The sequence below is a fragment of the Triplophysa dalaica genome, chromosome 20 (genome assembly GCF_015846415.1).
Source record: "Triplophysa dalaica isolate WHDGS20190420 chromosome 20, ASM1584641v1, whole genome shotgun sequence".
Lineage (NCBI taxonomy): Eukaryota > Metazoa > Chordata > Actinopteri > Cypriniformes > Nemacheilidae > Triplophysa > Triplophysa dalaica.
In genome coordinates, this window is record NC_079561.1 from 13952772 (window position 1) to 13980396 (window position 27625).

Below are 27625 nucleotides of genomic sequence, written 5' to 3' on the forward strand. Positions count from 1 at the left end.
GAAATCCAATCTAAGCACCAAGCACGAAATCCAAGAAACAAATCGTCTTAGGGAATGAAACCAGTTAGGTGAGCCAGTTACCCCGCAAGCAACCTGAATACTTAAATATGCTAAATTTGTTTGACTGATAAATTGACCCTCACTGATTTAAGCACATTAGAAAAAATATATTGTGACAACCATTTAAAAACAGCTTCATGATTCAAAACGTTTTAATAAAAATAATTCAGAAATAAAGTTGAAAGACCAGTCGATGTAAAATATTATTAGCAGGCGTGGCAAAAAGTTGCTTTCGGGCCTTCGCCCAGACACACCTGAGCTTTCATGACTGCCTGTTCAGCTGTAGGGACGTCTCCGATACCACTTCTGAGAGCTGTCAGTCTGACATCCATCTGCTGCAGAGCCCTGGACCCCAAGAGTCTGGATAACACTGAGAGAGAGAGAGAGAGAGAGAGAGAGAGAGAGAGAGAGAGAGAGATTCAGTGATTCAAGGATAGACATGAACTGGCTCTTTAATTCATTCAAATAAATAATATAAAACCACAGAAAGTATTCTTGACCAAAGTATTACAAATGTGAAAATTGCACAATAATGCACAGATTTTAAATTGAGACTTTTTGATGTAAATTCCACTATTACACACAGTATTTACTTTAATAACAACAGAAGTAACTGTAATTAAAGTACAGAAACTAATTACATCGTAACTAGTTACACTCAACACTGTTCATAGGTATGTGAAATGGCTCTTTGTAAGATGTGTTCATACACACATCTTATATAGCACACTTTTCATTGAAGCTCGTGGTCATGTGATGATGTTTTTGCCAGCGAGGAGACCAAAATAACTGACCGTGGATCATTTTTGTGTCTCTGTGTTTGTGTGTTTGGTTACAGTAGCCTGGATCCCGGATATTAGGTCAACAGGTCATATCATGGAAAATGTGGTTTCCGATTGTCCCAGGAACATCCTATGTGCGCTTTTTTGTGTGTTTGTGTAAAGTATAAAGTTTTTGGTTGAGGGTTAGTCTGTAGACATTATAAATACCTTTATATAAAACAATAAAAGTATGTGGTATGTTGTCATGTAGAAAGCTGAGTTGAAGTGTGTGTGTGTGTGTATGTGTAAGATTGAAGCAGTCAAGCACAATCTCAAGGTTAAACATTGACACACTGATAGTTAAAACAGTCACACACACACAGAGAGAGTTTTATCAGTTTCTCAGCGTATATAAAAGCTTTCTGAGGGGCACACTGGACTCCCGCTGACGTTAAAGCCATAAATAGACTGGCGTCTCTTTCCCTCATGCTAGACAAATGATTTACCTATTGCATAATTGGCTTTAAATAACTTTCAATAACACTTAAGAGAACAAGAGATAGAGAGGACAGTGAAATTGAGGGTTGAGGTGTGTAAATCGCCCTTGGCAACAATTCAACCTCACAGGCCCCAAGATTTCCTTCTCACACTGCAGCTCTCTTCCTAGAGCTGTTTTTATAACATTACACAGCAAAGCTGCACAGCCCATATAAGCTGATTTTATATAAAACTCCCATAAAACATCATTATATAAATCTGACAAAGCGTACCTAATCACAATCTGAAAACATGTTTGTAACTTTTCGTAAATGATTTGCCAAACCATTTGCAATGTTCTATAAATCTGCTCTAGTTCTGATTTTGGGTCAACTGCCTTCCAAGCACACATTTTCGTAGTTTGTTAGCAGGCAGGTGATTTCATGAGCTAGGAAGGCTGTCCACACCCAAGTGGAAAACAAGTTGTTGCCGGCAGATAAAAATAATCACATTGTATTTGATATAAAACAAACTCTCAAAAGTCTTAACTATAATTGAACATGTTTTGTCCAGCGAAGCAAATGTTGAGTGCAATGAAAACGCATCTTACATTTTTGCTATTGAGAAAGTATGTTGAACAGGGATGTAACAATTTCAAAATCTCACTGTACGGAATACTTCGGTATAAAGTCCACGTACAGTACGGTGTTTAGTGCAATATTTAAAATGACAAATGATATCTAGGAAACGTGCAGTAGGCATCCTCTTTTCTGTATCCTATAATCATAAATGTTGCTAAGAGGTATGAGTTATAGTATGAGATTGGTCAAATGACCTCAAAATCCCTTTTATAAAATAAAATAATTACACCGGATGGACCTTGTCAAAGGAAACATCTATTATTTTTTTAAACATTCTCTTTGTTAGGCCCGAAAGACCTATCGTTTCATACAGTCATATGACAACGATAATATTGAGACAAATTTTGCTATTGGGATAACACGATATCGATAATATTGATACACAAACACACAAACACACACATACATACACACACTGTCTGTCAGAAGGATCTATTCTTTTTCTAGAAGATATTTAATTTCTCCATCATCAACCAACAACCAATCCCAGATCTCATCAAACTGGAGGCTGGAGCGTGGTGGTAATGTGTACCTGTAGTGATGTCGTGCTCTCGTGTCTTCAGCTCTTGAATAGCTGTACTATGGCGTGATGTCAGCGTTGTCACACTGGGTCTCAGTGTATCAGGGACAGCAGGTTCTGCAGACAGAAGCTCCATCTGAGCGCAGATATCATCCACCTGCGGCTGAAGCTTCACCAGCTCTGCTAAACCACACTGAAACACAAATAAGGGTTCCTTCATTACGAAAACATTGTATTGACGTAATGATAGTATCTTTGCTGATAACCAATTGTAACCCTCAAAGCAAATTTGGGTAATTTTAAACAATAAAAAAACATAGTTTGATGCATTTGAAAAGCTTTTTGAATAACAGCCACACTGAAGATGTCCTCGTATACTATGTTTACTTCGTAAATGCGTGTACTTAATAGATTACACACTAAAAATGTGTCCCAGTGAACCACAAATACCACAAGACAAACACTTCCCACATCGAAGAAAAACTACAGTATACCATAATGTTTACCGTAGGAAACTGTGGTAAACTGAAGTATAATGGGTTCACAGTCTGAACAGTCTTGAAAAGTATGGGATTTGATTTGAGTAATTTCCAGGTCTGCATTAGTATAGAAAAAGCAGAGTATGGAACACAGACTATTGCTCTTATTTGTCTATACCATAAGCAAGCACGTTTTTAGCATAATTAGCCTCAAAGAATTCCATAAGTAGTAGTCTTTTTTGTAGGTATGGTACCAATTACTATTTAAACTAGTTAAAAACACTTTAATATCTAGTAATTGTACTATTATAGTATACTAGAGTAAATACTGTATTATACACAGTACTAGAGTACTTTTTTACGGGCGATTTTCGGATAGCAAGGCAAAAATGATGAATATCTTCAAAAACACACCATTTTTAACAAAAAGCTTAATATACAATCTATAGATGCTGTAATCTTTCAAACAAAATCTTTCTTCAGTCGTCAATAGCGGGGAAACACTTAAAAATAAAAGCTATTTGAATCCTGATATTATACGGACCTCACACTCATCTTTGAGCATTTGCAGCTCTTGGGGGTCATGTATGGCTTCAAACTCCTCTGTGGAGATCAACCGTTTCTCCCGTTCCTGCAGAACTCCATCTACAGCCTTGAGTCCTGAGAGAAACGCTTTCACTCGCTCGAGAACCCGAGCTTGGTTTCTCAGATCCTGAATGATATTCTGACAGCTGTCCCATTCTTTGCACACGGAGTCCAAGCGGGACAGGGCATCATCCACAGACACACCCTCTGTTACACAGAACAGAAATCATCAGCATGAGAACACGACACGTCCATTTTACTCATGTTACTTATAATTCCCCACCTTTCTCCAACTGTTCCATCAGCTTCCCTCCTTTCTGCACCACTTCTTTAACTGGACCCTCATTTTCAGCAAGCCCCACCTCCAGGGCCTAAACAAATCAGGTATAGAATGATGCAGTCATGTCAAATATTCAAATCAGCAAATGTTGTCAGTGTGGGATGAAATATGAATTGGTCACCTGTAGTTTTTCATTCAGGACAGATGAATCTCTAGCAGCTAGAGCAGATGATTTCCATGCAGCCAGACGGGACAAAAGCTCAGGAACATCACTTTCAGCTCTAAAAAACAAGCACAGGTGAGTTCACATGAGGGGTTGTAAAATGTCCCTAAAGGGCATACGAAGACTTGAGGTCACACATAAAATGACTACTGTAATTTTTATTAAAAAAAATCAACATTATAGAAATATAATCAATATTTTAGGTTACACCAATTGCTGGATACATAACGTTTGATAAATATAATATTTTGTTGCATTCCGTAAATGCATTTGTTGGCACTTGATGCAATAAATTATATTTTGTTATCTGATAAAGTGACATTTGTACATTTTTAAAGTGGCTTGAGCATCTTAATTTATGGGATGCACCAAAATTAAAATTCTTGGACTAAGCTGAACATGGCTCTTCAGATTTCTTCTATTTATTTAGCCATTTTTTCAAAACTGCATAAACTGAATGGTCTATTTTTCGTATATTTTGTCTTGCTTTTCTGTATAATACAATATAACAAAACAAGTAGGCTAAATTAAAACAAAATAATTGAGCACTCTCTCTTCTTGAATAGCCTATTTTAGGACTTTACTGACTGCTGAAAGAATATACTATACTCTGCACTCCTACAACAAAACAATTCATTAAAAAGTGTCATTCAACATTATAAACTTAATATACTTAATATAAATTAACAAAAACTGTTGGATTTTTATAGGCTACTTTGCAAAATGATTTAAAGAAAAAAAATCATCTATGCAAGCAATTCTGACAGACTACCATTTCAGTTCACGTCTCTCCTCCAAATCCACCCATAAAAGCTGACTGTCACTGTTCTCTCAGAAGGTGCACTTGTGGCCGGGATACACATACTTTGACAAGTTGTTCAGTACATGGAATTGTGTGCACGTGACCATTGTATGATGTCAAAGGATGTCGCGAGCGGGGGGGCTACTGTCAGACCACCCGCTCCAATCTGAAGTACAAAAGTTACTGACCATTATAGACGCTTTCATTCAGAAATTTACTTCAGCGTGGCAAGTTCCGTGCTGGCAAGTTCCGCGACACTTTAAAATGCTCCACACACTGGTTACTGCTTGATCATATCACACGTCATGATCATGACACGTTCACTTATTCGGCCGAACAAGCTTTTTGTTGCTATTTTCGGCCAAATATTTTGGGTTGCCGAACATTTGGTGCATCCCTATTTAATATGTTTCCCATGAAGATTACAGCACAAGTCTTACAGTCTCCTGAGCTCTGCGTCTGTGTCCAGATGTCGTCGTTTCGGAGGGGCGGGGGGTGGTAACTCCTGCTCGCTGCTGGTGAAAGTCTGCTCCATCCGTGTTGTTATGGTTGTGACCGTCTCCGTGACAACCCGCTTCTCCTGTGCCTGGGGCATCCCAGCAAGGGACACCACATCGGTTACCTAAACAATGAAGCAGGTGTTAAAATGGAATAATAGACACAGATCAGTGCTCATGTGGTAAAGCTAATATGAAAATAACAAGTAAAACAAAAAGCATCTTTCTATTACATTGTCATCATTGGGTGTACATAACAAATCTTACAAACGGGTTCATTATTATAAAGCATACTCACAAATCAACAAGAAACTCATAGGTCAATATGAGAACTACACTTGTACTATTATATATTTAGAGTCGAGTAGATTCAAGATGTGTCTTACCTGACTGGAGCAATCCTCCAGTTTCTGGACCAGGTTGTCCCAGCGCTGGGTCAGCAGGTCTGTGTCTGTATCAATCTTCTGAGCAGCTGCAGGACTGTTTAACAGCACCATCACATCCTGTCCTGCGTCTGACAGAGCACTCAGAGTCCTCCGCTTCTGAGCCATGTCCTCCTTCAGGCTCTGTCACAGGGTCAAAGGTCAAAACAGTGATAATAAATCATATACTTACTTGATAAACTAAAAGATTGACATAACTTTCCATGATTCCTCAGTATATGACTAAACATGCATATAAATAATGGACAAGCATCTACAGAACCTAAAAACTGTATGACCTCGTGAAGAATTTGCCAGCAGCACGTGTGTTCGTTTACTCACAGCTAATGTGCGAACACTGGCGTTTATTTCACCGGGGTCTTTGAAATCACACGTCTGAAATTCACGCAACGCTTTCTCATTCTCTGCAAGCCAGGATCCAAACAAATTCTGGACGGACAAAAATAATAATAATAAAAATGTATTCATATAGCACTTTTCATACATAAAATTGAACTCAAAGTGCTTCACAGGTGCAAAAACAGTCAAATACTACATAAGATATTATATAATAATATGCTAAAAAGTAACAATTAAGACCAAACTTAAACACAGCTCCAAGCGCTTTATCATAGGCAATTTGAAAGAGATAAGTCTTGAGCCGCTTTTTAAAAATATAAATACTTGGCGATTCTCTCACTTTATTTGGGAGATGATTCCGAATTTTTGGAGCATACTACCTAAATGAGGTAGACAATCGGAAATGTATGTAGGTGCCAAGTTATGCAGTGACTTATGACTAATAATATCTTTTTTTAATCTATTCTTTGGTGGACTGGTAAAAAAGACAAAAATGATAAGGATACACATCTCATGCAATGTGTAATACTTGTTTAAGCGTCTTCTAAATGTCTCTTTCATTTCTGGTGATCGCACCTTCAGGATACACGTGTTAAACAGAACTTTACATCAAAGATAAAAGCGTCTGATAACGTGATCTGTTTATCGTTACACACTAATGGCTAAGGTCTAGACGGGGAACATTGGAGTCAAGGTCTTGTGCACTCCAATGATGTACAGGATCAATGCCAATGCTGTCTGCAGGTCAAAAAAAACATAATTCAATTCTCCAACTATCAATAGGCTGTTGTAACTGTTCTGTTAAGCTGTTATGCATTTATACAGAACATGAATGTGAGCAAAGACAGGATTTTTTTTATCAACAAACAGGTCCCTTTTCCACTTGAAGCTGATGTTTTAGTTTGAGTTTAATGCTCTCATCTCGTTTGTAAATGGATGTAAAGTCTCACCTGGTCATCGAGCAGCCGCTGCCACACCAACTGAATCTCCTCGAGTTTGTTCCAGCGCTCCTCAGTCCACCGACACACAGCCGCCCAGCGTTCTCCCAGTGACTGTGAGGAACCGTAGGAAAAACCAGAGAGAAAGTTCTTCACTAAATGACTTTTCACACACTTTTTGGCAGTCGGTATTGCAGCATTGGGAGTTTCAAATGTCTGTTCCAAGTTTCAGTGAGCAGCAGCCAGAAGACACAGAGACTGCGTCCAACATCTCACAGAGTATATCAGCTAACCCGTGCTGGACACCCGTCCTCAGTTTGATAATAATCACTACAGAGATCTTTGTTCTGCTGCCAATCAAATACATTTACTTAATTTTTAACTAATAAAGACAAACTAATATTGTGCCTGTGAGTTCTGCACAAGCTCTGATCAGTTACAATTTATTTTGAAAACGTAAAAATGATGTAGAAATGATCTCTACAGAGTTGTTATATTTTATAAATTAGCTTTTATTTTTACATTTTAGTTATGTTTATTTTAGTTACATTTTTTGCAATACTGCTTTAAACTTGTGTCTTTATTCATATATATCGCTATCTAAAATGAATACATCCTTATTTTAGTTAAATTTTAATTTGTGTTTATAATATAATTTTAGTACTTTAAACTTATTTCAGTTTATTTCTGAGGTAATATTAAAAAAATAATTAGTTTAAGTTTTCCAATAATTTTAGGGCATTATTTCATTTGTTTTCAATGAACAGACACTTTTTCAAAGTTTTAATTTAGGGAAACTAAAATAATCTTGGATCTCTAGCCTTCCTAAGTGTGCATGAATAAGGCATCATAACTCTTCATCATATAACTAGTACAAAATAATATACGTTTTTGTGGTTTGAAAGTTATATGCTGAATGTTATCCTCTAGTCTACCTGTAATTGTTCCTCCAGGGCAGCAGTGGCGCTCTCACCACTGTAATCATCCACAACCACAACCATGTGTGTGAGAGAGTTCACCTTCACCTGCTCCCCCTCCAGGTCATTCTGCAACATCTGATGACAAAACACAATAAAGGATAGTTAAAAGGTCAAAAGGGATAGTCATATTTACTTAAATAATATATGTACAAATAGACGTTTCAAAGTGACAACATAAAAAAACTTTACTGCGCATGCGCGCATTAGTGGGCTGCAGTTAACTACCAGTACACATTCACAACCAATAAAGAGCATGTTGATTATTTCTGATAACAAGAAAAATAACTGAGAAGAACTGCTGCTTGGCTAAACTTGTCTCTCTAATATTCTGAATTTAGAAAGCGTTACCAAGCTGAAAACAATTATTGAGCATAAGTACAACAAAAAAGACCTTCTCACCTTACCCCAAATCACAATGTTATGCTTATAATAATGATTTATAAGTTAAGCTGTCGGGTGTGATTTTGCAGGAAATGTCAGTTTGACAGGTAAAGTATAATCGAATAAAAAACAGAGGTTTTACACAAATTAAAGCCATTCAAAGGACTATGAGAATCAGGGTTGAATACATGCTTGATTGTTGCGAAAACCATATTACAATATAACAGACCTCACTGGTCTTAAAAACATTTTTTCTCCCTTCAATTTTAGGCAAAAATATGACTCAAATATGACCCGAATCACTTAAATAAATTGGTCAGATTTCACTATGACTGTAGTGGTTCTGTACTGATGTTTGCCTCTCCATAAATAGTGCTGTGGTACGATCCTTATGAGACTATGAGGCTTCTAAATGTAAACGTGTGTGCGTGTTAACTGAACAAACACACAGAGGTCGTGTTTGTCTTCCGTTCACTGGGGCATGTACCGATTTAACCATTCATTCTTTTTGTCTCTACATCAAAACTTTCCCTCTCTGTTATGTTTACAAATTATACAGCTACAAAACTGATGAATATGGCAAAGTTATTTTAGATTACTAAAATAAAACTTTGAAAACGTTTCTTTTCATTGAAATCAAATAATGTATTGAAATTATTGGGAAAAAATTAAAAATTGAAAAAAGAAAAAGACAATTAAAATGTTGTATTAAAAATAAACGAAATGTAATATTATATAGCAACATAAAAATAAACAAATAAATTATAAAATTACAAAAGCATAAACCAAAATTGCTAAAACTTTTACATAATTAAAATAAACTAAAATTTATATAAAAACAAAATCCTAAAAACAAAAGCAATTTTTTAATTTAATAAAACTTAATAAAACTAAAAGCAAAAATATATTAACTCAACGAATTTGACAAGAACTTTTGTTTGCAGAATTTGGTGACATTTTAAATCAGCTCTATGGGGCACATGAGACAAATCAAGTGTTTTTCACAGAAGAAAAATCTGACAACAGGAATTTGACAAGTGATGCTTATTTTTTTGTGATTTCTATATCATGCGTGGTTAAGGAGATGGAGGTCTAGTGGGTTAAACCACTGAACTGGTAAATCAAAGGTTGCTGGTTCGATCCAAGCAGCCACCACCAGTGTGTAATTGAGCAAAACACTTTACTCCATGTTGCTCCAGGGGGATTGTCCCTGTAATAAATGCACTGTAATTCGCTTTGGATAAAAGCGTCTGCCAAATGACTAAATGTAAACCAACCTTAAACCTTCATGAAAAAACAACACATACAGTAGCGTCACAACAACAATGGCACACTTGTTCAGTGAAGAGCATTGGCACAATATCACAGTCCATAAACATTTCTGGATTTGCAACAGATTCACTTCAAATCTAAACCCATTTCATCCATCCAAAAAAGGCGCTGACGCGTCTTACTTTGTGCTGCTCAAGCTGAGCCAGATATCCCTCCATGTCTCCTGCTACTGGTTCTCTCTCCATCTTACGGATCCGCCCCTCTGTTAGTGTCAGCCAATCAGACAGCTGCTGGAGCTGCTGCTGTTGAAGGTCCATCAGAACCTCATGAAGTCTAAAGACAGAGGAATTTACATCTTTTTAGTAAGAGACAGAGTACACTTATCTGATGGTGTTTAATGGAAATATGTGTGTGTGTACCTAGACTGGCGATCCATGCTGGCGACCCGCAGGTTTTCCCAGCGGGAGTTAAGCAAGGTCATCTGTTCTCGGATCTCGTCCTCCTCTTCCTCACTTAAGCTGCCTTGAGCGATCAGTTGGTTTCCCGCCTGTAAAACGTTACCCACGCTGCTCTGGTGGGCCGTCAACTCCATCATAAAGGCCTGAGAGAGCAAGAGAACACTTTCGTTGACAGGTCAGCTATAAAGCATCGGAGGGCAAATCTTCTGACCCTCACAAAAGGTCGTGGACTATGAATTAATTTTATTGTTTGTTCTATATTTTGGCAAAACCGAAATAGTGTATAGTTGGGAAACAAAACTATTCACTATTTGGAACACTGTGTGTAAAGAGGAAACATAATTTGTTCTAAGATGAATATTTAAAGCTGCACTTTTGAACTTTTGCTCACGGCTCCCTCATGTGGTTGATAAGTGCAATTGTCTGTTATCAGTGTCGTAAATAATGTTGCTGTATAAGCTTCACCGTGGGCAGCGCAATACTTGTGAATTTGTTGACTAAACTCTTGAAACCGGCGTATGCAGAAACGTTTGTTACAAACGTCGTTTGTAAACCATGTGGCACTCTTCCGTAGGCAGGTGATGGGCAGGGCTGTGTGTACCCACCAGAACACACAACTTACACAGTGTGTTTGTGAGGCTAGTTAGGTAGCAGCGGTAGTAGAATTTGTCCAGGTGAGAGTTGTTATAGAACTGAAATACTTTTAGACACTATTTAAAGGTTGAAAAACGACAAAGTGTTGCTTTAATGTGTAATGGTATTATACTCCAACAAAAGCTTGGGTGTAGTTTAGTTTCATGTTCTAGCACTTTTCTGGGTCACCATATTCCCAAGTGAAATCACTATGGTTACCACCAAGGTGTTGTCAGAGCTTTAGCAACAGCCCAATTGTACCATTCAAGCATCACTAGTTTAAAACGTAAAACAACCGGGGTTTTTTTCTAAAGAGCAAGAACAGCCAAACTTCAGGGACAAATGACGCAAAAAACCTGCATACTATTTCAGTGTTTTGATGAATAAAGTGAAAACAGAGAACAGGGACTAACAATGAACGCCTGCAGGAGAATCTCATTCCACAGGGGATCTAACAGCTTTCTTTCATTTGCTGTGATTTTGTTTCTGCGTCAATACTTCACATTATCGTTCAGTCTGTAAAAGGAGTGAAAACCTCACCCGCCGACCAAAAACCCCTCTGTGCCTATAAAGGGATAGTTCACGCAAAAACAATCCTGTCATCATTTATTCCCCCTTATATTTTTCAAAACCTGTTCATTACTTCTTCCCAAGAACACAAAAGAAATGTCTCAGTGTTTGCGTGTACCAAATAGGGACTACGGGTGTGATTTTTGGATGAACTATCCCTTTAAATCCTCTCTCTCACTCTCCCTCTCTCAGGGCTGAGTTTATTGGCACTGACTCTTATGTCTGTCAGTGGTCTCTGAATTCCTCACATTCCTGGCATGTTCAGAGCATGTTCACCCAGAGAAGACAGAAAGCATCTGTAGGCAGTGAGTGATAATATTTAGAGTATGTCCTTGCATCAAAGCAGGAGAAAATTCTCGACTTCTTCAAGTGTATCTGCATGACGAAGACGTTCCGTAAGGCATTCATCAGGAGATACACTTAATATGTATTTAAAGGGATAATTCGCTACCAAATAAAAATGTCCCCATGTTATACTCACCCTCAAGGTATCCTAACTGAATATGGAGTTATAATACCAAGTATCATTCTACTTCAAAGTGGTATAGAGTGAACGGGTGTTGAAAAAAAAGTGCATCCATCGATCAGAGAACTGCTCGACAAGGCTCCATGGTCTCAAAGATCTTCTGATGCGAATCGATGCGTTTGTTTGAGAGAACTTTCCATATCGACAGCTCTATTAACAGTGATGTCTAGTTTCCGTCATCTATCGAATGTGCGTGAACGTGAGGTTATTGACCATTTCGGTGTACTCGGAGTTTGTAAATAGAATTTAAATAGAAAAAAAGTGTAAATAATTTTTTACCGATTTTTATTTAGAAATTCTCAAAAAACGAAAGAACAAAAAAATTTAGCACTTCATACTTGAAAAATGCACTGTAGATACATGCATAAAAGTATTTTTAGTGTCACTCATGTGCTTTGTTTTCCTTCATGAGCCTTTTTTACCCCAGTTCTCCAGGTGTATTTTTTGCTCTGTTCATTCAAATGTGGTGGTGTCTGAAGCAGTTCCTGTCAATTGCAAGCACAGGCTCACATCGCACACGTTTCATTGTCAAAAATCCTCCCAATCGCCTCTTGTGTTGTGTATCTCCTCTTTGCCATGTTTTGTTTGCTAATTGTATTTGAGATCTCCTAGAAAACCGCAGCTCCGTAACTACATGTTCATATTTGTTATGGCTCAGAGATTATTTATTTTTGTATGCAAAACCTGGAAGCGAGTTAGCATTTTAGGACTTCCAGTTCCATAACTCCAGTCTCTAGGCTTTTTGAATGGGTTTTTTGTAAAACCCCCGAAATAAGGTCTGTGGTAAACAAAATCTGTAGATAATATCACATTTTATTCTATGACATAAAACACACCAATTTTAACTCGCTTTTGATTTTTTAAAGCCTCATTGTCTAAAAAACGGCGGTTGTTAACAAATTGCTAAATATGACTCCATCCTTTGGCGGGGCCGTTAGTCGTCATCGTGCATATAAAGTTGTCAGAGAATATTCACCCCCCGCAAGACATTACCGTAATATACCATGTATGGTCAAAACGCACAGTTTGTCTACTTTTAGGAGGAATTTGATTTTTCTGATGGCACAAATGGTTGCAGAGTTATGATTAAATGAATAACTCTTTGTAGAATGTGTCGGCGATGACACGTCTGGTTTAAAGAGGGTTAAGAGACATGAATAGACAAAAATGAGAGTGTATGCAGTTTGTGTTTTTGTTACACACCTCATGCGTGTGAAACTGGTCTTTGACCTCCTCTACATCATCAGACACGTCATCTTGCATGTGAAGCGTGTCTTCGGCCGACAGCAGCCAGGTAAGTACCTCCTCCAAAGTGATCTGATACGTTTCGAGATTTACATTCATTTCTCCCCCGATCTCCGTCAAAGTGCTGGGGGTCTCCGCCCGAGTGCTGCCCGCCCCCTCCGCCTCTCCGGCCAATCCCTGCAGGGGAAATTACAGCGGTTCAGTATGTGTGGAAAAACAATATGTTGATAGCTCAGTAGCTCCTGTCAAAAATCATGTCACCAAGGTTTGAAATAGGCTCACTTGGAAGAAATAAACCATCGCCAAGCTCCTCACACAAAATCACTTTATGAAGTCATACGGACAACTTTCCTTTTATTTATTTTATTTATTACATTATTTTGGTAGCTTGGCAGTTCAAATCACCTCCTATTTTCACTGTATGCAAAACAGTGGCTTGAACACTTTGCAAATGATGTGCTTTTGATCTCCACCAGTTTAACATCATTCATGTTTATTGTCCATCTCTAATTCACACCTCTATACACTATAAATGGCTTTAAACTCACAGCCATGGCTGACATGGCTGACATTCGTAGGCCCTAAAGACGCAGACAAAACTTGTTATCGTCACATGTTCTTCTCAGCTGAGGAAAAAATCATAACAGGGCCGGTCATGTGATATCATCCACATTCTCAGATGCTTAGAGTCCACGCCTTAAACTGACAGCTTTTAAACCAACGACCTACATTCCTGAACACACCCAAGACACAAAGTCACAGTTCACTGATAGAAGTGTAACACTAATCGGCCGGCAATTTTGTGAGGGCGGCGGTAACACAAGCAGGTTTCCCTTCATGGCGCGAAGGTCATTGTGCGGTTTAATAATGGAAACAGAGGCAGATAATAAACCTGTCTGATTTGAAATCTCACAGTGGGAGGCACCACACCCGAGAAATCGGGGATAAAATGTCAACTGGGAATTAAAAGAGTGACACAAAATAATTACAGCAACAAAAAAAATCTATTTTACTGCAGTAATAATTCAACTTTGGTTAAAGTACAACCACAGAACACACCTTGTGTCATTACAGTCGGCATGGTTTAATCATGAGTTTAAATTATACTTTAATCACTGTTATATTATGATAATATAAATGAATATTCTGTCAGAAAAACAGGGTTAATACATTTATACTGTAATAAAACAATTTTCGTAATGGTCTCTTATGATCCTCATTCAGTTTGTTTGAACATGGGCGGTACCATGGTAAAGTGATGCTGATTAGATAGCAATACCGCTGATGGTAACCATTGTCATATATTCTTATATTCCATAGAACTTATAATAACAATAAAAACTAATAAATAACTGTGTCATAATTAACAAAAATAAATCTAATATTCATCAACTATCAAGCACTGTTATCTATAGTAAGGCATAAGATGGCATTTACAACCACGCAGTGATGCAACATAATTCCCAGTAAAACAAAAAGATGATTTTATACATTGGGAATGGCTGGATGGTGAAAGTAGGCCCAGGAATAGCAAATACATTTTCTAAAGGCCCTCCTGAAGCATCCACTTTGAGAAGCTTTAGCACTTTGGATGCAGAAGTTTAAACACTGGTTCAATAGTTATTTGGTCTTTATCCAAAAAGGAAAGTTGTTACAGAGACGAAAATGTTACGATTTAAGAAGGTTACAAAACAAAACTAACCAAAAAACTAGAAAGTGTGTTAAGAAAGGGAATACAGACAATTTTGTTTTCGAGTTTCAGGTTGTGTGTTTGTTTCCATTTGTGCTTCTGTTTGTAGAAAGGGCAGTGTGTGAGATATCATCTAAATAAAGATGAATACATTTCACAAACAGTGAAAGGACAGAAATGCTGATAATCGTAGCCAATGGGCCTCTCAAACAGGCCTTTGTTCCTGTGAATAAATGCGAACAGAATGACCCTTATTTAGAAGAAAAAGGTCATCTGATTAAAATATTCCGCTAGCATTCCCAACTCCAACCCACATGCTGGATATGAGTTTTTTCTTTTCTCTGTGTGTGTGTGTGTGTGTGTGTGTGCACGTGTAGGCTGGTGTAGGCAATGCTGGAATAAGGAGCACTTAAATACTTGTGGTCTGGCAAAAGCAGAAACACCCAAATGCCCCACAGCATCATTGCAGATGCACATTTCAGTATTTCAAGACATTACAGCACTAACTGGCACATAGATTAGCAAATTTCATTAGGAATGAGAAAACATGTTTTTTACTATGATACTTCTGAGTACTTTTTTGTTACCGTATAAAATATATAAATATATATGAGAAAGCATATCAGAGAGAATTTTATCATCTTATCTCCTGCTGTCTGCAGCAGAGTTACAGCGTGCAGAATATTTTCCACATGCAGTTCCTAACTTGAAACCACAAGAACAACTCTCTTTTAATATAGCTCAATTTGATTTAAGTTTAAAACACTCACATCTGTGTTACGTTAAACAAGTTTTCTGCAGTTTTAACATTGAGCAGAATAAGCCTCTTTGTTTAATAAAAAAACAAAGGCCCCTAAAAACATTCGGTCACTTAAGCACCATTTGAATGATTTAACTTCGGAAACAGCACATGCTCAAATTTCCAAGTAAAACATAAACAAACATCTTTTTTAAACTGTGGTTATAGATGATAGAATAATAGACCGTTTAAAATCAGGACAAAGTATTTGCCACTGGAAGTGGGTAAGACCTGATTCATTGATGTACACGGACTAAGATAAGATATATGACTAAGAGAGATGAAACTGACTCCATTGTTGATGTTAATACCCAAGAGCTAAAGCTCCCAGTTATGGTGAGGTGGGACATTGTTGATTCACTCTAATCAAGTGACCAATTAAGCAGACTGAGAAGCGGCAGCTCACGGATATGGTAAGGCGGGACATTGTTGACACACTACGCGGGCGACCGCAATAAGAGCCGTTGAGAGAGTCGCAACCATGGAAGTTCCAATTTTTGATGAGTCACATGATTCATGAAGCCTTCAGATGGTTCCAGGAAGTTGTGTTTTTACAATAAATGCTTTTTTCCATTTTTTTTTTCAATAAATGACTTTCGTCTTTAAATGGGTTAAAGTTTTGTCACAATCGGTTTTGCTGCAGCTCCATGCGTTATTAGTAACTTCCGGGAACTATTGAGAGCCTCCATGTACCATTGCAGTGAAAAAACTGATCCATTGGAGTAAACTTGACGCAACTCTCTCTTCCAAGTGCTCTGACCACAATCACAATAGACAGAGTCAGCTTAACCATTCAAAGCGTTTCAGAAGTAAGGCATACATAAAGACTGGAACTAAAACGAGTATTTTGCAGAAATAGTGAAGACAGATGCTGCAATTACATAAAATATGTGTCAAAAATAGTTATATGTTTTTCAAACACCTATTGTAGACCGCATGTGCATGCCTGACCACCAGTTAACTTCCATTTTGTGTTTGGCTAGTGCAGGGGTGGACAAACTTTTTACCTCGAGGGCAACATCAAGTTTTCGAATCCTTGTTAAGGGCTGCATATTATTTGCATATTTAATTAAATCTTTTTTTTTTTCGAAACTGAAATTTGACACCCTGTTTTATAAATCCCTTTATATTGAAAAAAATTGCAAAACATTTGCACACCGTCATGAGACACATTGTCAAAATAATTTAAGGAATACATCAGTTTTTATTCTTGACATTTTCAAAGATTCCTCTAATTCAGGGGTGTGCAATTAATGCCAACGAGCCACATGAGAAATGGTACTGTAGTGGAGGGCTGAACCAAAAGAGTAAACATAATTCTGCTCCATGCTTAATTCATGGCTTTAAAATGCGATAAATATCTAAACTGATCAAACTCTTTTATATTTAAAAAAGAAAAACCACCACCACTAATACTTATATGCACATCTACCCACTGTGCATATCACTGGTTATACATGTACTAATGTAAAATCAAATGTGTAACATACATGTCTAAAAATATAAATATTGTAATATTACAATATTACAATACAAGTTAAACATTTGGAATTTCAAACCACTCTTAATTTAATTTATATCCATTGTCAGCCATATTTACAAATTATTCTGGTACTCGAATCTGATTGGTTGAGAGCTACGCCATATTTCACCAGTATCACTACGGGAACTATATGAAGTTTCGATCCCTTTAAAAAAAAAAAAATCAAATATATCAATACTGTATAATCTATTTTTACCTTTTTAAATCTGAAATGCATAATTTATTGGTTAAAATAACTACAAATCAATTATTATGTATTATCAGTACAAACTACAGTGTTGAAAACGGTCTCCTTACTCTGATAGCACAAATACCTCTAGGCGACGTCTATTCGATGTCTGCATTTACATCAGCAAGACATTTGTTTTATTCTTTGCTCATCTGCAATACGTCTCTGAGATGTCTGTAAGATGTTTATGATTTATAATATATGTTAAAGAGCACTTTTAAAGATGTTTAGCAGATGTTTTTACACAGCAGATGTTTTCCAGATCTCTAGCAGACATTTTACAGATGAAGCTTGCAATCTTGGTAATTTATCCTGATTCTCAAAGATAAGCTGTTAATAAAGATTTATACTTTGAGGTGTCTGTATGATTTCATTAAAATGTTCGTTTGTCATTATTTGACATCAGTAAACAGAGAAGGTTAAGGATGTAAAGTTACTTGCAATTTTATATCTTGAATACAGTTTTAGTGTGCATTACCAGTGCGCTCCGAGCGTGTCCCTCTTCTGGCTCCACCTTATAACGCCTGGGCAGTGTCTCCACCTCTCTGATGTCATCCATTGTGATGTCATTGGGAAAGACAGCGAACAGTGAGGTCACATACATGATGATAGACTTCTTATCTGGCAACTGCACCGCCACATCTGAGAGAGAGAGAGAGAGAGAGAGAGAGTGCACATGGGTTTGCGTAGTTATGAAGTGGGCTTTATGTGGCCCCTCTGATTAGTTCTGGCTCATGAGAACTTGTGTTCAGGAAAATCCATGTAATCCAATCAAGTCTAGATGATTAGTCACCGGGCTTTGGGTCCTGGTTTGTTGACCAACATTGTTTCATAGATTTCACTCAGATTTCCTGCTTCGGGCGTAAGCAGGAACTTGTCAACTGGAAACCACAGTTGACCCTTTTCAGGTCTCTGAAGGCTCTGGGACTGCCTGTTGTTTAACATCTAAGAGGTTCTGCTGTCATAATGGTTCTTTACCTTCAGGGTCCAGTAGCCTCTCAATGCTGAACTGATCTTTGGCAAATCTGAAAGCGTGCTCCAATCTCTCCACTGGGGTTAGACAAATGACGTCCTCCCAGCTGAACCCATGAGGCCTGGAAATACAACAGATTCATATAGAAAATAAGTATTAAGAATCTAATCAAACAAAGAGTCAGAACATTACCAGACAGTCTGTGATTTCCAGCAACAACAAAAAAATGCAATGAAGTGTAAAGAAATATTTGCATAGCAGACCAGCGGACAGAATCGATTTGGATGATAAAATCGTTATGGAACGTCAGCCTCATAGACAGATTACAAAAGAATATAAAGACGGGAAATTCCGTGAAAAAAGGCAACCTTACTATGACAAAAATCAAGTTTTTACAAATGGTTCAAACTATACTAACACCACAGTGATTAACTTTTGGTGTTTTCAATACCCATGTGGGGTCTCTCTTCCAGTTTTTAAAGCATTTGTTTTATTTTAAGCGCATGATTTTACATAGTCAGTTAAATGCCATTTTCAGGATTGTCACATCCATAACAGTACATATTCCTCATTAATAGGGACATGAACATTTAAATCAAGTAACCGCTTTATGTTCTATGAAGAGGCTTCTCTTCTCCATTTGTTGGGTGTTATTGCTTAAGGTTTGTGCATTTTAATAAAAAAAATCCTTAGTTTGTTGTCTCCAAAAAACGTATCCATTTTTTGTCACATCCATAACGCTTGTTTATTTCCTTTTTTAATTAGAAAACTTCTGCATAGACTGATATTTTTCTGATGTTCAAACTCTATCTACAAGGGTTTAGTAAAATATAAACATATGATTCAGTATATTGGTAACAAATACATTCTCTGAGCGTTCTTGTCACATCCATAACGCTGGTAATGCCCTGACTTTGTATTGACTTTATTATATATATATAAATATATATATATATATATATATATATATATATATATATATATATATATACACACTGTATATACAGTTCACACTTGGGTATATTTTGTATTTTGCTCAATAAAGTTCTAATCTTATAGTAAAATCATCCAAAAATATGCCAAGATTGATAGGTATGTCAGACAGCGAGTTCAGTCTGGGCCAGCCTTCAAGTTTATCCTATGTTTATCCTATTCTTATGTTTCTTGGAGCTTTACCAAATGCTACAGGGGATGGTGCGTGTTTTTGATTCCTACGGGCTCATGTCTGACAAATTCAACTCAAACAGCCCGAACAGCTTATAAACACAAACTCTCTTGACCGTGTCAAGCACTGACAGCTGTTTAACCATGAGGGCATATGTGTGTGTCTCACCTGAAGTGGTGCAGGATGGCGCTGAACGCCAGGCCGTCTGCCCAGCTGGTGGTGAAGTTGAGCACGTTGACGCTGTCATAGTCACGGGTGCAGTTTCTCACCCAGCTCAACAAAATCTTCTCGCTGTTGGTCTGCTGGAGACTGGACATCACATCCTTCATAACATCTTTAACCTACACACACACAGTCTTTGACGAAGGTTTGCAGGTGAAGAAGTACAGTGTTATTATGAACACCAAGGTTGTTTTCTGACCTGCCAGTGCAGTATAATACTCCAGATGAGTCCCAGAGTGAGTTTATGATTCCCGTCAACAATATCAGTTCCTCCGATATTCACCAAATCAACCTACAGGACAAGAGAAGAAAGCTTAGAAACAAAAGTATTTTCAGTGCAACAAAACACACAAAATAAAGCATGGTTTTTAAAATAAAAAGGGTCTCTATTGGTTTAAAAAAGCAAATGTATGTTTGATAATATTTTAATTAAAAGGTAATTATTTTCTCTTACTTTTAAATAATGCTTCATTCGATGTATAAAACTTCATAAATAATGAATAAAACTTCACTAAAATAATTATTTAGGGTTAGTATTAAGGTTTAGTTAATGGTTTATTACATGTAATAATGCAGAGTTTATATTTCATTTCATCATTTATTTATAAAGAACATTTAAAAACAACCAAAGGTTGACCAAAGTGTTGTACAGATCAGAAGGGTCAAAAAAAAAACATAATCTATAACAAGCAATAAGAATATATAATAGAAAAAAAGAACGAAAATAAATAAAAAGATAGAAAATAGAATAAAACATTAAAGACCCGTACTAAGTTTTGATTTAAAAGAGGAGAGTGATGACACCATTTGGTTCGATACCAGGAGCACAAACAATCAAATCAAATTCTAATAGAATAAACCAAATGAATAAACTTTAGCCCTGACCTAAATCCAACTAAATATAATGTTTCAAAATTATGTCACATTACTAGAGTAATGCATTGTTGTATCTCTGGGAATAGTTAATACTATTAATAAACACAGTACTTGAATTTGATGTTGGTCATTAACTAACTTGCTATTATTGGCCTATCGAAAAGCTCAAGCACCTACAGAGGATTATACCACCATCCTGTGATGTCTGAATCTGTGTTAACATGCCCATCTCAAAGACGACTAATTCCACTGGATTAACGGGTGTTGATGATCCAAACCTGCACTTATCACTCAATAGTCGGTTTTTAAAATGCGACGTGCTTGCTTAGAGAGTGAACAAAGCCTGAATATAATGTGTGTAATGTTAAAGTAAAGCTATGGGTGAGTTTAAATGAACGGTTACTGAAGAACCCAAACACGTCTTGACCAAGTGTTACGAAACGTCATGCAAACACATGCGGCGAGATTTTGTGGCACATTAAAACAAATGGTTTTAAGTAGCTTAACATTATCTCTCAACCTTTATATTTACTGTGACAGCTTCTATTTTTAAATACTTATAGGCAAATTAAATTAAAACAAAGAAATAAAAGTAATAGTGCTTTTAGTGTATCATCACATTGTTTATGTGTATGGCCCTGAACCATGGGAGCGCAAAAACAGAGGACATGTCAAAATCACCCCAGAACGCTAATGTGGCTAAAAGACCCATGAACCATTAAGCATTTTAATTAGCCGTCCTTGCTGTCCCTTCCTTGGGCGGCGTCTGTCAGACAATTCGAGACGAGGAATAAAAATAATTTCAGCCACAGATGAAGCCCAGAGTATCTACCAGCAGCAAGGACACGGAGAGAAGAAAGAAAGAGACTCACTCTATTCTGGTGAAGCACTTGCAGGACTTTGTTGACGTTGTTGAGGGAGTGAACTCTAGTAGATCCACGCTCTTTGGTCTGAGAGACAGAGAGAGCGAGATAGAGAGAGACTTTCTGTCATTGTGCTTTGATCACACGGTGACGTTATTGTGATAAGTGTGCCAGTGGTTTGTAGATGAAGAGGAGAGTTGAAGGTGAAGCCTGCAGCTGTGTGTGTGTGTGTGTGTTTGGATGAGGCTAAATATAAATGTATATTTGAGACACATTACACTAACCAGCCATTCAGAACCTCCAAACCATCAAACACACACACATACACGCGCACACACACACACACACACAGCATAAACAACCTGATCTTCTCCCATATAAACACACACCAGTGTAGATCCGGTGAGTCCTTCCAGGAGATCCAGCAGTTTCCTGCCATCTCTCAGGTCAGAGAACATGTCTTTGATGGGCGCCTTCCCTGTCTGAAACAAATACACACAAAACACAAACTTAAATAAATTCTGAACTGGTAACATAACCTGGTTTCAAAACAGTTTCCATAAATACTGTCCTTGTCTTTCGTTGGTTGTTAAACAGGTAGCCCTGCCCCAAACCAAGGCTATTGATTGAGCAATGTTGTAGTAGTGCTTCAGTGTCACAATTATGCTTCTCAATGAATGGCTTAGACAGCTATATCTGTTACAACTGGTTAACGAGGGTTTTTATACTAACAGTATGGTTACTGAATGTTTGTGTGTGTGTTTGTGTATGTGTGTGTGTCCTCTTTTTCTACATGCAAACCGATTGCCCTTATTAAAATTAATGTGAGTGAATGACGTAATTAAAGCGAGATGACCTCAGACACCGCACACATTACTTAAACATGACTGCCGGAAACCAAACCCTGCTACATTTAGCTCCAAAAACCTGAGGCCTCATTTGTCAAACGTGCACAGAAAAGGTTCAATATTTTGTTCTACGAATGAAGTTTAGAATGTGTCTAAGTACAAAACAACTCTGAATTTATCAAACGTCCCTGTTGATAACGCTACACGCTCATGGTCATTTGCATATGATAAACGTCCCCAATGTACCATTTACGGTGAGGAAACCTCCCTTTATTGATCACGTGAATGTAAGCTGTGCTCTCACTAAACAGATCACCGCAGTCTTTGAAAATGTAATCTTTGAGCAATGCATGGTTTGGTCATTTTGTATTTTACTAATAGTTTCATAATTATTTATAGGAGATTTATTTTACATAAATTAAAATGTTTAGAAAAAAAACTGAATTTGCAAGTTTCTTTGGTGATCTTATTATGATTTGGTAATGCGATATTATCGATTTGCTTGAATGCTTTTTATTAATTTTTCGTATATTGTTCCATTAAGTGTGTCTTCACATTGTACTTTCAATAAAAGAAGGTTTACCAAATCATTCAGCAAAGCGAGATCAGCCATGACACTATGACTACATTTCAAATGATTTCCCATATGTCTTTTAAAGCTACAGTTTGTAAAAACCTAGAGGGCGCACGATCAAAACAAAAACAATGCCGGAGCTTGATGACGCTGTGAAGGAGTGTGAAATGATGGGATCTGTTGTCTTCAACTCCACCGCTGATGGCCATCAATCAGACATCAAATAATTTTTATGGAGTAAAATAAAGTAACAAAGTTTTATATAGTACATGTTGCATATAAATGTTGGCCCAAAATAAGATACTGCTCAAAACAAGATGCTGGCTTGGTAGACGCTAGACACTACTACTGCATTTGTCCACGACACTGTTGTCATGCAGTTTCTACGTCAGTTAAGGCGGTGACAAAGGGTAATGACGCCATTGACAGGCGACTGCAATGACAGCCCCGTGTCACTGTTTAGAATGCAAATTTTCTAACGATTTACAAGTAGTGTAAGATATTTGAGATATTTTAAGTATTCAGCTGAAAAATATATATATAACACTGGCCTAGTATTTTTTGGATATTTAGCTGCAAAACTTGAACTATGAAATTACCAATCGAGTATTTTCAAATAAAGGACACAGGAAAAACACTGTGGCACTTTCTTTTTGTAGTATCACCGCTCTGCGACTAGATTCTCTTCGTGAGCATGCTCAGAGGTGTGCTTACATTTCACACACAATTCAACTTTAAGTACAAGTTAGTAGATCCCACACTTTGAGTGAAACTGTGCGCACTCACTACGCACACATCTGTGGGTATGCACTGTTGATAAATGAGGCCCCTGGAGTCTAGAAAACATGTCAAGGAACGTTGAGAGAATATTCAAGTGCAAATATTCGATGGCTATAAATAAACATGTCATTGCTATGTTTGATTTTACATAAATATTTACATATACTGAATATTGTATCATATGTGTTTTCTTGTGTCATCCTCTTCTTCCACACCGGCATGTCTTTTTGTTTTCAACAAACAAAGCTTGTTTTCTTTCAAATTTTGTGTGGTAATCATTTTATAAAGACAGTAAGGTCTGACAGCATCCTTTAGCGTGACTTTAGTGACTTCATTTAAGCAAAGTGTCTCTGTGCTTAAACAAGAAACACAAGAATATCTTGTGCATGCTCTGGATCAGAGAGTTTATGGTTTCAGATCTCAGTCAGAGACGCTTTATAGAGACAGCCGCTCTGAAGTTCAGCAGGAGCTCTGCTGGGAATGTTTGCTTACCTTGGAAAACTGCGCGTTGATCCACTTTGTGAAAGTTTTCTTCTGTACAGCATCATGTTCATCTGGAAGGTGGGACAGAGGAGAGAGAGAGAAAGATGGAGATAAGATAAAAGAGTTGCTTTTATAGCACGTAATAAAACAGAAGACGTTCGTGCTGGAATAAGTACAAAGCATAAAAAAAAGAACTTCGAAATCTGAACACAAACTATTGAAATGAGAGCCAGAATGAGTCTTTCTATTTCGCAAGATATTTTATATTATTAAGCTTTGTCATCCATGTATAATTCAATAACCATGCTTGTTTCCTATCTGTATCATTACGATTGGGAGCATCTTATGTGATACCTATGGAAAACCGTCCACATCATTCCAGACATCTGACCCCACAATCAGAAAAAAGGCTTTGTTTTAAATAGATTACAAACTTACTGAATACATTGTTTAGCACATTATACATAGTATACAGTGAAACACGAGCAAGTGAAACAGTAATAGACCATATTCCACAGTATACTTGTAAGATTATCTTAATTTCTTAATTTTTTCATGAGAAAACTTTGGCTATGTCTTAAAAGAAAGAGATTCAAGAAATATAAGAATGTTATAATGATTATTATTTATGATTTATTGTTCAAGATGGAAAAGTAAAGGTAAAATAGCGCAGTCCAAACTGTATTTCACAGATTAGGCGACCAAAATGTCAATCAAAGCCTCACAGAGTGCATGTTGTCCTTATTTCCCTGTTCCAGTCTATTTGTGTAAGAGGCGATTCACACACACAGATACACACATACACAAAACATAAAGAACTAATGCTGCCCCAGCCAGCACTGTGTAAACCAGCATGAACCCCAGAGCAAAGGTTAAGACCAGACCTCTGCCGGGTCACCTGCTCTTTTGTGAATGTGTGTGTGTCTTGCAGACAGTGTAGATAAGGGGTATAAAGTCAGGAATGTGCTACAAGCTACAGAGATGAAGGAAAATACGTAAACACATGAGTGAGAAACACACAGGAAGTGAAGTTATTTTCTTCATCACGTGTCACTGCTCACCTTTACACTAAAAACACATTCAACACAAGAAATCAATCACAGTGTTTACGCCATTGTTCTGTGAGAATGTGTTTATTATGTATGCAACGTCAAAGCTTTAAAATCTCATCGTAGACGTATCACACCATGTCTGCTATCAAAAGCATCACTGTTTCTTGTGTTGATATAAGCTGCGACGCATTTTATATGTATTATGTTGTTTTATATGTATTAACCCCATAAAGACTTTTTGTTTTGTTAAATTATTTCTTTATTCATTGTCTATGTTTTAAGAAGTTCTGTTTTAGGATTTTTTTTACAGTAATAGCAAGTTTTCAATTAAACAGTGAGCCATATGCACACCAAAAAATGCAATTGAAAATGGTATTGTTTTGTAAATGAATTAATATTTCAAGTAATTTGAGGTTTCATTTTTTAATTTCTTTCAAAATATCTGGATTCTTTGGTACATGTGTATTGAATTGTGAATCATTAAAACCCCTACTTTAGAATACAGTTTTATGTAAGAGTTGTGTCAAGATTAAAAAAAAAAAAAAAAAAAACACCCTTTATGTTGCAAAACATAAAATAACTGCAGAAATTGAGGGTAAGAGGTTTTCAAACTGGGGTCCCCCAGGGGGCAGCCAGAATGTTCTAAGGGGTCCCGGGATTTTTTGGAAAAAAAAAGTTGCTAAATTCTACCAAAGATTATTACAGTATAATTTCTACAAACAATATGTTGTGTTTATAATATCACAATTCATATTTGTCAAACGGTTTTAATGCTTCTTTATATAAAAAAAGAATCTGCATTTAAGAAAGGGGTCCCTTTCAAAACATTCATCATATTACGGGGTTGAAAAACCACCCACTTGGTGAAATCTTTTCTTTAATCCATGTTCATGCAAAACTGTTTCAATTTACTAGGGCATGTAATATGTAAATGCCCATGCCATTAAATAGCATGTGGCATTTATTTATAGTCAATTGTAAACATGACAATGACAAAAGTTGATCTTTACAAGCAAAAAAAATAGAAGGTAGTTCACACTATTAAGTCTAAATACTTATAAGCATTTACGTCCCTGCATGTCTTTTGCCCCTTTAGGATAAAACTTTAAGCGGAACATAAAAATAATGCGTGACTAAATATGGGATTTTGCATGCGTCAGAAATGTGCAGAGATAAACGCACAACCCCTCACATTATGCACAAGCAAACACTTGCCTTTTATCTAAACCCTGACATTCCTGGAGTGACTCTATACAGCCCTGCTTTCCTTAAAACACTTGTGTGTGTTATAAGACTGTCCATCATGTTAAGCTATTACACACACTGCATAACTGACTGCATGCACTTCTGATGTACAGTACACACCTGGCTTACACCACATACACACCAACAAATATGTGGTGTCTTTTAGCATTTCTGAGAGCAAATGTTTCAAAACACCAGCATAAACATCCAATTATCATAATGAATAGTGACTATTCAATTTAATTCAAATTCATTTATTATAGCTATTCAAAATTTAACTGCTTAACAGTTAATTCATATAAGTACAGAAACCACAGAAAGCATATAAATAAAGAAGAAAGAAAGCATAAAAACTGGAAAATAATGAAATATACAGAATCCATGATATAATTCCCATTTTTTTAATAAGATTCATTTGTAACTAGGGGGCATTTGTAACATAATCATTCTCATCATGAGAATGATTTCCACCTGTTCTACCGACTTTAAAAGACTGATGCTTTGTTTGTGTTAGAGAGCTTGTTCCTGGTTGCTTTGTGTTTGATTTTGTCTTTTGCCATTTGTCAAGTTATTTTTGCTGGTGGGGGTTCGTCCGGGATTTAACTAATCAAACTAAAAGATGGTCTGTAGATTTGTAATAGGACTATTTTGTCCATAGTGCCTTAAGCAAGGAAAAATGTGTGTATATTAGCAATACTACAGTAAAATAATTGCCTGTAAAAGATGACTGAATTTAACACCATTTTTAAAAGTGCTCAGTTAAACAACTATATTTTTTATCTTCTTAGTATTAGAGGGACATTCACTGCCCTGGTTGTTAGGAATTAGCAAGTAACTCTTTACTGTTATACAAAATATATAAGAGATTCATCTTCATTTTGAAGCAATCTCTTTACATTACTTATGCCGTACTGACATTACATATTGTAATACATATTGGAAATGGAAAAAACAATACTCCAACGCTGGAGTAGCGTTGGCTCATCCGGCAGTATTGTCACAAGGCATATAACTATTACCTTAAAGGGACGGTCACTAACTCTCGAGTTGTTTCAAATTTCTAAAAAGTTCCTTGTTCTGATGAACACAGAGGAAGATATTTAGAAGAATGCTTGTGAGCAAACAGTTCTTGGCCAGCATTGACTACTAAAGTAGGAAAAATTATATTGCCCG

The 27625-nt window shown here is 36.8% G+C and overlaps 1 protein-coding gene across 3 annotated transcripts in view; it reads right to left on the minus strand.

Annotated features, from left to right (window-relative positions):
• Window positions 1-27625, minus strand: part of utrn (utrophin) — a 159163-nt gene that overhangs the window by 116357 nt on the left and 15181 nt on the right. For all 3 annotated transcript variants that reach the window (XM_056734046.1, XM_056734047.1, XM_056734045.1), the window contains exons 3-22: window positions 24165-24226; window positions 21860-21952; window positions 21480-21557; window positions 19931-20023; window positions 19678-19850; window positions 18350-18465; window positions 17850-18013; window positions 13069-13287; window positions 10098-10279; window positions 9861-10011; window positions 7981-8100; window positions 7058-7159; window positions 6090-6197; window positions 5712-5891; window positions 5269-5450; window positions 3985-4084; window positions 3807-3894; window positions 3483-3730; window positions 2472-2652; window positions 315-430 (exon numbers count right to left, since the gene is read on the minus strand). In XM_056734046.1, the coding sequence (XP_056590024.1) occupies window positions 315-430; window positions 2472-2652; window positions 3483-3730; window positions 3807-3894; window positions 3985-4084; window positions 5269-5450; window positions 5712-5891; window positions 6090-6197; window positions 7058-7159; window positions 7981-8100; window positions 9861-10011; window positions 10098-10279; window positions 13069-13287; window positions 17850-18013; window positions 18350-18465; window positions 19678-19850; window positions 19931-20023; window positions 21480-21557; window positions 21860-21952; window positions 24165-24226 (2756 nt within the window). The remainder of the gene's footprint in view (window positions 1-314; window positions 431-2471; window positions 2653-3482; window positions 3731-3806; window positions 3895-3984; window positions 4085-5268; window positions 5451-5711; window positions 5892-6089; window positions 6198-7057; window positions 7160-7980; window positions 8101-9860; window positions 10012-10097; window positions 10280-13068; window positions 13288-17849; window positions 18014-18349; window positions 18466-19677; window positions 19851-19930; window positions 20024-21479; window positions 21558-21859; window positions 21953-24164; window positions 24227-27625) is intronic.